This window comes from Carlito syrichta, unplaced genomic scaffold (genome assembly GCF_000164805.1).
Source record: "Carlito syrichta isolate Samal-C Ts95f unplaced genomic scaffold, Tarsius_syrichta-2.0.1 Scaffold63322, whole genome shotgun sequence".
Taxonomy (NCBI): Eukaryota; Metazoa; Chordata; class Mammalia; order Primates; family Tarsiidae; genus Carlito; species Carlito syrichta.
Genome location: NW_007007418.1, coordinates 31,323 through 43,484, shown reverse-complemented (window position 1 = coordinate 43,484; position 12,162 = coordinate 31,323). Strand labels below are relative to the sequence as shown.

The 12,162-nt window shown below is 44.1% G+C and overlaps 1 protein-coding gene across 1 annotated transcript in view; it reads right to left on the bottom strand.

Annotated features, from left to right (window-relative positions):
- LOC103252205 (serine/threonine-protein phosphatase PP1-beta) overlaps window positions 1–12,162 on the bottom strand; it is a 24,855-nt gene that overhangs the window by 2,107 nt on the left and 10,586 nt on the right. The window contains exons 4-8 of the mRNA XM_021708621.1: window positions 10,028–10,159; window positions 8,855–9,085; window positions 3,331–3,435; window positions 1,178–1,401; window positions 836–970 (exon numbers count right to left, since the gene is read on the bottom strand). Coding sequence (XP_021564296.1) covers window positions 836–970; window positions 1,178–1,401; window positions 3,331–3,435; window positions 8,855–9,085; window positions 10,028–10,159 — 827 coding nt within the window. The remainder of the gene's footprint in view (window positions 1–835; window positions 971–1,177; window positions 1,402–3,330; window positions 3,436–8,854; window positions 9,086–10,027; window positions 10,160–12,162) is intronic.

The window sequence follows — 12,162 nt, the reverse complement described above, 5'->3', positions numbered from 1 at the left end:
TCTCGCTGCCCAGGCGGGTCTCGAACCTGCGGGCTCAGGCAATCCACTCACCTTAGCCTTGCAAAGGCGCGGGATTACAGGCTGAGCCACTGAGACTGGCAAATTGTCCACTTTCTGAAGTCTACACCTGGAAGCATCTTTAGTCATGCCTCCTGACCCGGGGGGGAAAGTTCTTTAGAAAGTGTTTCTCAAGCATCCCTGGGGGAATCCTGGCACAGTCTGTGGAAGCTGCAAGTTCTCCCCAACAACTGGTAAAAACTGTTTTAACTCATTTAACTGATAACTGTCCCATGATTTCAACAACTGTATTTATGTTTCTGACTGGGCTGGCTTGAAGTTATACAGTTTTCTTAATAAGCAAATGAGAAAAAGGTTGCAGCAAGTTCTGTGTAAATAATGCTTCTGTGTCAAGTGAAGCCAAATGATGTCACGGTACACCAACAAACTAGATCAGAGAAAAGAGGGGAAAGCTAAGTAATCACACGGCATACCTGGCGCATGGCAGTCAGTACTGTTTTCACATGCACATGGTGATTTAATTTTAACCAAACATTACATTGACATTACAGTTTTAGATTTACAGAAGAAGAGCCTAAGTGTAAGGAGTCAACATATTATTTTGCTTTTGCCTATTTAAGTAACGCAAAAACAGTTAAACACAGGGGAGAGGTTCCATAATAACTTTTCCCTTTAAAATGGATCCACACACTATTCACCTAGGACCAACACTGGCTAAAGTCTACTCAACATAAATGAACAGTAGGCAGAAAGCAGCAACGATTTCTGTTTCAACGAGCAAAACTCAAACATAATAGAAGAATGCTGAAAGCTCTACCTGAAAAGAACACATTAGTGTTTCGTCCACACTCATCATGGCACCTGCATTGTCAAACTCTCCACAATAATTGGGGGCGGAAAACAGAGTGACCAACTGCCTCTTGGCAAAAAATTCATATCCATCTTCAACCACCTTGGAGAGAAAATGTTTTCAATATAAATAGGTGCAAATCTTAGGAAATTAAAACCACTTTTCAGTTTCCCACTGAACCTGATACCCTGTAGGTTGTTTCCAGAGACACTCTGTATAAATAGCAATACCTACCCACCAAAATCAACAAGGAGAATCTGTGCTCACACACATGCTCTTAAGTGTACATGTAAAATTCAAAATCAATACCTGATGGGCTCTACATATAAGATCCAAATCATGCTTATGGAGAAATTTTGCAACCACTTCTGCACCAAATGTGAAGGACACTCCTCTGTCATTTTCACCCCAGCCTAAGACATCTTTATCGGGGTCAGACCACAAAAGATCACAAAGAAGACCTTGATCTGGCACATCAGTTGGTCGCATTATTCGCCGAATCTGCTCCATAGATTGAAGATCTGGTGATAAACCTATCAATGAGAAAAAAGTGGAAGCAAGTCGAACTTTTATTTATTTACTTATTTATTTATTCATTTATTTGATTTACTGTAGAGACGAGGTCTCGCCAACTGGCCCAGGCAGGTCTTGAACCTGCAGGTTCAGGCAATCCACTCACCTTGGCCTCCCAAGCGCAGGATTACAGGCTGAGCCACTGAGCCTGGCAAGAAAATCTTTTTTTTTTTCTTTGAGTTGGAGTCTCACTCTGTCACCCAGACTGGAGTACAGCGGCCGCTCCTGGCCACCACAGTCTCGACCTGCTGGGCTCCGGCGATCCTTCTGCCTCAGCCTTCCAAGTAGCTGGAATTACAGGCATGCACTACCACGCCCAGCTAATGTTTTTGATTTATTGTAGAGATGAGGTCTCGCCAAGTGCCCAGGTGGGTCTTGAACCCGCGGGCTCAGGCAATCCATTCACCTCAGCCTCCAAAGCGCAGGATTACAGGCTGAGCCACCAAGCCCGCAAGTCAAACTTTTAAAAGGAAGTTATCACTTTAACAGTTCCATATGTCTAAGAGAGAGGTTCAATGCCTCTGAATGAAAACTCAAATCTGTGGCTATGTTGTTTATTTGCTTAGTTCTGGTTTAAAAAATGACAACTGAATACACACTGGAATTATATGCACTCATTCATGGGGCACAGTATGTTTAAACAGTACATGGAGACAGTTACCTCAACATACAGAACCCCGTTAAATACTACCACATCTATCAGAGCAGCTCAGAGGTAGTCTATTATGATCTGAGTTAAAATCGACATGCCTAGCCGGGCACTGTGGCTCATGCCTATAATCCTAGCACTTTAGGAGGCCCAGGAGAGAGGATTGCCTGAGCCCATGGGTTTGAGACCAGCCTGGACAACTTGGCTAGATCTCATCTCTACCATAAATTAAAAAATTAGTTGGGCATGGTGGCACATACCTGTGGTTCTAACTACTTTTGAAGGCTGAGGTGGAAGGATCACCTGAGCCTAGCAGGTTAAGGCTGCAGTAGCCATGATCCTATCATTGTACTCCAGCCTTGGTGACAGAGACTCTGACTCAAAACAAAACAACAAACAAAACAAAAATACAGCATGCCTGGCCTGGTGCGGTGCCTCACACCTATAATCCCAGAACTTTGGGAGGCTGAGGTGGGGGGATTGCTTGAACCAGGAGTTTGAGACCCACCTGGGCAACATAGCAAAACCTCATCTCTTTAAAAAAAAAAAAAAAAAAAAAAAAGATAGATAGGCTGGGTATCATAGTGCACACCTGTAGTACTAGCTATTTGGGATGCTGAAGTGGAAGGACTGCCTGAGCCTGGAAGGTCCAGGCTAGATGACAGAGTGAGACCCCAACTTAAACAAAAACAAAAAATCCCCCACAAAAAAACCACATGCCTAACCCTACCCAAACCTGGGTAATTATAGGAGGGCAGAGATCAAATACATTATCCTGGCTCTCTCACGGCTGCTCCCTTCTGACTACACATGAAAGAAACTTACCATTTTGATTATATCATATAAAGCACGACAACTGAGTAAAGCAAATTAATTTTTAAAATCCAAGTAAAAAAAAAAGATCTGAAAGGATTAAAACCAGGTTAAGGGAAAACCTGTGACATCTTCAGTGTTCTAAAGGGTCTATGGCACAGCAAGTTAAATGCTGCCCATCTGACAGTCAAAAATCCTCTCTGATCTTCTTTCAAAGCAAACTCAGAATCCAGCACTCCCTGTAACAAATCAACTGCTAATTTCCGACTTATTTCCAAATGATCATGGCTGGGTCAGAGTGAAGCTATGATGCAACACATCAACAAAGGTGCTGCCAAAGGAAATCATCCCCACGAGAACTCATACATGTCCAAGTGCCACCCTTTCCAAAGGAAACCCTATTTGGAAGAAAAATCATCCCACATACCTCCATGACAGCAGAATATTTTCTCATCCACGATGGCTGCTATCGGTAAACAGTTAAAACAGTCTGTGAAAGTTTTCCATAGTTTAATGTTGTACCTTCTTTTACCTGTGAAAATTTTAGGATTAAAATTCGATTACTGTTCTGTAGGCTCATTCTCTCAAGATAATTTCCCCCAAGCAAGGTTCTAATTACTGTTTACACAAGCGAAGTTATGCTTTTATTAAGACTCTCCTGGAGTACATTGAGGAGAATCAGATATACATAGCAGCACTTGGGAGATATCTGATCTATAAGCAACAACTTACATTTTCACATGAAATATTTTTAAATTCCACAGAGGTATGAAATCAGATTTCTAGATATGATAATGACTAAGGATTAAAATCCCAACTCTGAAACCTCATCTACTTTGTCCAATCTCCTCTATAGGTAGTTAGCTCCCTATTTCTTTTTCTTTTTCTTTTGAGTTGGAGTCTCACTCTGTCGTCCCGACTGGAGTGCAGTGGCCGCTCCCGGCCACCGCAGCGTCGACCTGCTGGCCTCCGGTGATCCTTCTGCCTCAGCCTTCCAAGACGCGGGAACTACACATGCACGCTACCACACCCCGGCTAATCTTTTGATTTATTGTAGAGATGAGGTCTCACCAAGTTGCCCGGGCGGGTCTTGCACACGCGGGCTCAGCAATCCACTCACCTCAGCCTCCCAAAGTGCGGGATTATAGGCTGAGCCACTGAGCCTGGCAGCTCCATTTCTAAAGGTGACTACGAACAGCTTACACATGTGCCATTATCGCCTTCCGAGGAAACCATCTGTCCCTTTCACCCCTCAATAGCCTGATGACACCAGATAGCCCCCACTCCACAATGCTCCACTGGGAACACAATGATTAGAGGGGAATCCAGACTGCTTCCTGCAGGTGCAACAGGGTGTCTGCTCCTCACACTGCGCACACTCAGAATGGAATGCTCCCAAAGGGACTGATGTGCCCCTTACCAGCACGTGGGCTCTACACAGCCTGGAGCCAGAGTGCCGCTCTAGATGCTTCTAAGACTGTTGCTACAGTCTTGTGTATATGATAAGGTTAAAACTACTCACAAAGGCTGGGTGTAGTGGCTCACACCTGTAATCCCAGCACTTTGGGAGGCGGAGGTGAGACGGTTACCTGAACCCAGGGGTTCAAGACCAGCCTGGGCTACAAAGTGAGACCTCGTCTTTACAATAAATAAAAAAAAAATTAGCCAGATGTGGTGGTGGGTACCTGTAATTCCAGCTACTTGGAAAGCTAAGGTGGAAGGTTTGCCTGAGCCCAGCAAGTTGAGGCTGTGGTGCCACTGCACTCCAGCCTGGGAGACAGAGTGAGACTCAAAAACAAACAAGTTGGGCTTGGTGGCTCAGCCTGTAATCCCACACTTTGGGAGGCTGAGGTGAGTGGATTGCCTGAGCCTGCGGGTTCGAGACCCGCCTGGGCAGCGAGACCTCATCTCTACAATAAAACAAAAAATCAGCCGGGCGTGGTAGCGTGTGCCTGTAGTTCCAGCTACTTGGAAGGCTGAGGCGGCCGGGAGCAGCCAGTGCACTCAAGTCTGGGCGACAGAGTGAGACTCCAACTCAAAACAAACAAACAAACAAACAAACAAACAAACTCACAAACCTTGGAAAAACAATTTGATTGACCTGGTTAAAGGCCCAATTGTTCAGGTGCCTTTGTCTCCTGCACAATCTTCATTCCTAAACCACAAGTTTGTCCTTAGTCTCTTTTCCTTTCTTATCCTGGGGGCTAGAGGGACCCAAATGAAGGGTTAAAACTATACTTCTCGTTTAGAGTCAGAGCTGGCCCAAGCAACAGGTTTCCTGAACCAGCCTTCCACCCCCTGGTGCAAACCACGCAGGGCTTGATGTTACACAGCTCCAACAAACATTTGCCTTCCCTCTCTGTAAAGGGGGACTGCTGCCTTTTCTCCCAACAGTTTCTCAATGCCTGGGACTAACTTGGGCCACGAATTAGTATTAGATTTGTTTTATATTTCTCTGGAGGCCATATACTCCGTCTGTCCCATATTCTCTTTCACTGCAGGGTCCTGGAAGCTTAAAAAATTCCTCCCCACAAAAGGCTAAAGGTGAACTTGTATACAATCACCACCTCCTATTTTCGATAACAAAAAAGTAAAAAATAAAAAATAATATAGGTTGAATATCCCTAATCTAAAAAGCTCCAAAATTGGAAACTTTTTGAGTGCTGACACGACACTCACAGGAAATGCTCATTGGAGGATTTTGGATGTTCAACCAGTGAGTATAATGCAGATATTCCAAAATCCAAAAAAGTCTGAAACCTGAAACACTCTGGTCCCAAGCATTCCAGATAAGGGATATTCAAAACACAGTCATACTGACTTAACCCCCAATTACAGAGTGACTTGGTTTTGTCTCCATTTCTCCTGATGCCTGTCCCTGCACGATATCCAATGGTTTCCCCAGAGAGCTTTCCTTTCCTAGATGCTGTATTTGCCATTGTCGGCCAGTCCTCACAACAGAAAAGGATCAACATTTCTGTTTCACCTAACAACACGTACCTCAGCCTTTCCAGCATCATATTCATAAAGTTTTTTTTTTTTGAGTTGGAGTCTCACTCCGTCGCCCAGACTGGAGTGCAGTGGCCGCTCCCGGCCACCACAGCCTCGACCTGCTGGGCTCCGGCGATCCTTCCGCCTCAGCCTTCCGAGTAGCCGGAATTACAGGCATGCGCTACCACGCCCGGCTGATTTTTTTTTATTTATTGTAGAGATGAGGTCTCGCTGCCCAGGCGGGTCTCGAACCCGCGGGCTCAGGCAATTGACTCACCTCAGCCTCCCAAAGGCGTGGGATTACAGGCTGAGCCACCGAGCCCAGCTCATAAAGTTTAAAAATAAGGAAATGAGAGTATACAGTACTTTTTCTACTTGGGAAGTAAGCAGTGGCTGCAAAACTGTTCCATATGTAGGTTTACATACCTATATATGAATAAAATCTCATTTTAATAAAATTATCCTTTTTTTTGGAGTCTCACTCTGTCACCCAGACTGGAGTGCAGTGGCCACTCCCGGCCGCTACAGCCTCGACCTGCTGGGTTCCGGCGATCCTTCGGCCTGTGATCCTTCCACCTTAGCCTTCCAAGTAGCTGGAACTACAGATGCGTGCTACCACGCCCGGCTGACTTTTGATTTATTGTAGAGATGAGGTCTTGCCAAGCTGCCCAAGCGGGTCTCAAACCCGCAGGCTCAGGCAATCCATTCACCTTAGCCTCCCGAAGTGCTAGGATTACAGGCCAAGCCACCAAACCTGGCAGACCTCCGTATTAAATAGAAACTGAAATAGATCTAGCCAATGTCATCACACTAGGATATATGTCAAAATGAGATCATCTGGATTTAAACTTCATCAATAAAAACATCAAAGAATCAGCTGAGCCAACAGTTATGTTAAAGGAACTCCTTCCTAACTCAAAAGTAACAGCTGTTAGCAAATACCCAAACACAATGTTACAAAAACCTCTGCTCATTTCACTAAGGAGGAGTAACTGCCTCACTAGCAGTACTTCTTTGATGCAGACGGTTTTTTTTGTGTTTTTTTTTTTTTTTTGAGTTGAGGTCTCACTCTGTCACCCAGGCTGGAGTCCAGTGGCACGATTACTGCAGCATCGACTTCCTGGGCTCAAGCAATCCTCTTGCCTTGGTCTCCCAAAGTGCTGGAATTATAGGTGTGAGCTACCACACCCGGCCAGACACACTGTTAATATCACATTATCTTTCCTGCATAAACTCAATTGTCCCCATCAGTGTAAAACCTGCAGAATTTTTCTTTCCCATGACCCCTCCCCCACTTCATCTTCAGCTGGATCTCAAGGTTGTAGACCAAGCAAGCATTCAGTTGTGGTCAAGGGTGGTGGTAGAAGAGCACAGTCTCTGAATGTAACCTTTCTAGGATCCACTCCTAACAAACAAGCTGGCTCAACACATCTGTGTGAGACTGAATGGAAAACCCCACACCTCCAGACACTGCAGGTTATAACTGTGGTCCAGAGAGAGCCATAGAGACAGCCCTCACATACCTCCTCCTCATCATATTCGCAAATCCCTTAACCACCCACCCCTCTACTCCCAACTGTCCTTCTGGCAGAAATGATAAACGCAGGAGAGTGGAGGTAAGAATTCCAAACTTGGCCGGGCTCGGTGACTCAGCCCGTAATCCTGCACCTTTGGGAGGCTGAGGTGAGTGGATTGCCAGAGCCCGTGGGTTCAAGACCCACCTGGGCAACTTGGCGAGACCTCATCTCTACAATAAATCAAAAAAATTAGCCGGGCAAGTTAGCGCGCGCCTGTATTTCCAGCTACTCGGAAGGCTGAGGCGGAAGGATCGCCGGAGCCCAGCAGGTAGAGGCTGCGGTGGCCGGGAGTGGCCACGGCACTCCAGTCTGGGCGACAGAGACTCCAACTCAAAAATAAAAAATAAATAAAATAAATTTACAAGTCACCACACTGCGCACTTTGTTGCTAGTTTGTTTCCCCTCCCCCAGACAGTATCTCGTTCTGACACCCAGGTTGGAGTGCAGTGGCACCATTATAGCTCACCATAACTTCAAACTCCTGGCTCAAGGGATCCTCCTTCCTCAGCCTTCCTAGTAGCTAGGACTATAAGCACATGCCATCATGCCTTATTAATTTTTTATTTTATTTAATAGATCACACTATGCTGCCCAGGCTGGTCTGTAACTCCTGGCCTCCCAAAGTGTTGGGATTATAAGCATGAGCCACTGCACTCAGCATATACTTTAAACAGATGGGTTTTATGGAATAAAATTATATCACAATAAAGTTGTTAAAAACAAAACTAACCACTCGAACAGGTTCTCAGAGTTGTAGTAAGAGTCAAGTTATCAGCCAGGCTCAGTTTCCAATTCCAACACTTTGCGAGGCCGAGGCGAGTGCATTTCCTGAGCCCACAGGTTCAAGCCAGCCCGGGCAACTTGGCGAGACCTCGTCTCTACAATAAATAAAAAATCAGCCAGGCGTGGTAGCGCATGCCTGTAATTCCGGCTACTTCGGAAGGCTGAGGCGGAAGGATCGCTGGAGCCCAGCAGGTTGACACTGGGGTGACTGTGTGTCACTCCAGCCTGGGTGACAGAGTGAGACTCCAACCCCCTCCCAAAAGAATCGAGTTATCTGTGAATACTCACGACAATTATCCTAAAAAAACCCAAACAAAACAAAACCACTACTGTGATCATCACTTCCTAATCTGATCATCACATCGTCAAAGAATCCATTTTGGCCTATTATATATTTGGCAGTGTTATTTTCTACCCAAGGGGGTGGGGGAGGGGGGAAGCTAAGACAAAGAAATAGAAATAGAGTTAAAGAAATAGAAATCGCAAGAGATAACATTTCATCTAAATTCTCACAAACTCTAACAGAAGTATGTGATAGCTCAGTTTATGACAGAGTATCTTAATTTAAATAACTATTCCTTGGATGTAGAAAGTACTCACATTCATCATAAAATCCGTAAATTCTATTGATGCTGGCACATTCATGGTTCCCTCTGAGAAGAAAAAAATTCTCAGGATATTTGATTTTGTAGGCCAGTAAGAGGCAGATAGTCTCCAACGACTGCTTTCCTCTGTCCACATAGTCCCCAAGAAACAGGTAGTTGCTTTCTGGCGGGAAACCACCGTACTCAAATAGCCGAAGCAAATCATAGTATTGCCCATGGATATCACCTAGAAGCAGGAATTATGTTACAAAGGTTTCCATACTACAGGGCAATCCACTAACAAAGCTTTGGGAAGACATTCTTTAAATATTTACTGCACAATAGCACTGACCTCTAGTAATGAGAATTCAGTTTGACAGCCAATACTAAGAAATTTCCAATCCTGCATATTTAGTTCGACTGAGCTTAATAAAAATTTTAAGTGTGTATGTCCAAAAGATTACACAAAACTCAACTAATTAAGAATTTATTTTGTAGAAAGGAGTATTATGTCCAGGCATACCTTCTTGCCAAGGAACATGGCTTTCCTTTCAGGTGGACTGATCAATATCAGATCTCTGACAGCTTAATCTCCGGCTACTATGTCAGCAGAACTGCTACATTTCCAGTGAGCCCTGGGCCCATCACAACAAAGGCACACACACGACACCCACCAACGCACTTGGTTTTCGATTTCTCCCTGCTAGATAATGCCAAAGAGCATTTTACATGCATACAAAGTTTTATCAGCGTAGTCAAATATGCTACAAAGAGTATGTCGTTACTCAAATAGTTTAGTTTTTATATTGAGTTAACAGATTATCTGCTTTTATTTATTGTGTAGAAAGCAGGACCACACAACCAGCATCAAGAAAGTTTTATTTTTAGATATAACTAGTGCTGCGCTAGGCTAAAATACAACCCTATATAACCATGTCATTCACACCTTTTCCTGGCTCTCCATTCTTAGTTTCTTTTTTCTTCTCAATGTTTATATACCTTCAGCGAAATAATGTTCTAAAAATACGAAGCACATCTAAGTAAATTAAGTCCTTTTGCGGCATTACTTCTAAAGTTACTATTAATTTAATTGCAAGGTTATTTTGTAAATAGAAAAATGATTCCGCTAGCTCATACAAGATCATCCTCAACTCAGCCAACCAATCATGCAACCATGGCCAAAACCTACCACATATCTTCAGTGGTGCTTCAAGTTCTAGCAGGATAGGCTGACTGAGAAAGATCTCCCGAGACTTTAAGCACAGTCCTCTGATTTCATTCTCTTGCAACTGGACATTCTTACCAGGCTTGGACCCTCTCACTGTAGGGAAAAATTCACAAAAATTAGTCCAACGAAGCCAAAATACAATCTAACATGCAAGTTTTAGATAAAGCAGGGCAAAAAAGTTTAAGGAGCTTTTGGAGTAGCTTCATTTTCAGGACACTTAGGAAGAACACGATTTTAATGCCAAATTAGCATTACAAAATCTTAAGGCAGAACTTCAGAGATATAGTTGATCTTCTATACCAAGTAAGATCTACTTATAGTATCTTTATAGTATCCAGACAGGGCCACCCTGTCTGTGCATGAGTGCTGTTAGAAGGTCTTCCTATAAACTACCCAGCTCCCGGCCTCAGTCGCAGCTGAACCAAACTGGCCCTGGGCACCTGCAACCCGCTCGCCAGCACAGCTCTGCCTCCAGTTTTCTGTTTTCCAGCTTTATAAACCAATCATTATCTGTACAGCAGATTTCAGAGACTGTCATGCTACCAAATTTTTTCTGAGAACTGCTTGTTTTAACATGTTATAGAAATGCTCTGAACCCTCCCGCATCAGTGTTTCAGGGGACCATAGGTATCTCCTCTCAAGGGTCCTGGTCTTGTGAAGAAAAAATTTAAGTGTCATTTCCATTTCGTTTAAAAAAAATTGACCCACTGTATATATTCTGTTATGCAATTTCTGGCCCGCACTTGTGTTTACATCATGCCTGTAAGGACGTCAGCATGTGTTGTAAGAGGGGATGTTTCCTAGCAGTTTGAACAGATAAAAAGCAATGGGAGAAAGAAAGTACACACGGGGCACCCTCAACTCCAGAGTGCCACCCTCAGGGCCCTGCTCACTATTCAAGCGGAAGGCTGTGCAACACAGCTCGTTTATCACCAGGAAGGTAGTAGTGGACAAGAAATCTTCTGCTTCGGTTCCAGTTGCAGCGAAGTAGACAGCTACTAAATAAAAACTAAAAAGCACTGAACTGCTAAATGTGCCTTAACTTTACAGTTATGAAGTGGCCCCCTCATGAAACTGGCAATCCAGCAAAACTATTTGCTGGTAGTCTGGTGCCTCATTATCCTCAACATGCTTGAATCCAAGTCTTTACACTTGTTTAAAAGATTTATCAAGCCAGGCATTCTCTGAGTTAAAATTGAAGTGAAAACATAGGGACAGACTGAATCTAGAACTTAAGGCTCTAACACAAAATCCAGTATCAAGTGATTTAGTTTTAGTAAGACCATAAAAATCTATCAGATTAAATTCATGCTGCTAATTTAAATTTTATTGGTTTTGGGGCTTAGCAGTCAAATCATAAAAACATTTGGACTAATACCTGAGTTAGAGTAGTAAGTTTAACTGGTTTGTATCTAGCTTTGTTCTATAAATAGCTAAGTAACTATATTACAGATTAACATAAACACTCAAGTAAAAAACCTGATTTGTTGAGAATCTTTTTCCATTAAAAGAGTTGAATCTAAACCGCGCTCGGTGGCTCAGCCTGTAATCCCACGCCTTTGGAGGCTGAGGTGAGTGGATTGCCTGAGCCCGTGGGTTCGAGACCCGCCCAGGCAACCTGGCGAGACCTCATCTCCACAATAAATAAAAAAATTAGCCGGGTGTGGTAGCGCGCGCCTTAGTTCCAGCTACTTGGAAGGCTGAGGCGGAAGGATCGCTGGAGCCCAGCAGGTCGAGGCTGTGGTGGCCGGGAGTGACAGTCTGGGTGACAGAGTGAGACTACAACTCAAAAAAAAAAAAAAGGGGTTGAATCTAAGTTTGAGGACTACTGCTCTGGATAAAGTCATCTTCAGCCTGAATGGCCACCAAAACTACAAATTCGCTGAAGCAACAGCTGTGTGTGGGGTGTTATTTTTTTTCAATGAAAAATAAAAAGCAAGAAAGCACGACAAGAGAGAAGGAACAAACTTGCAGCACACATGAAGTTAAAAAAGGGCCAGGCTCGGTGGCTCAGCCTGTAATCCCAGTGCTTTGGAAGGCCGAGGTGAGTGGATTGCCTGAGCCCGCGGGTTCGAGACCCACCCAGGCAACTTGGC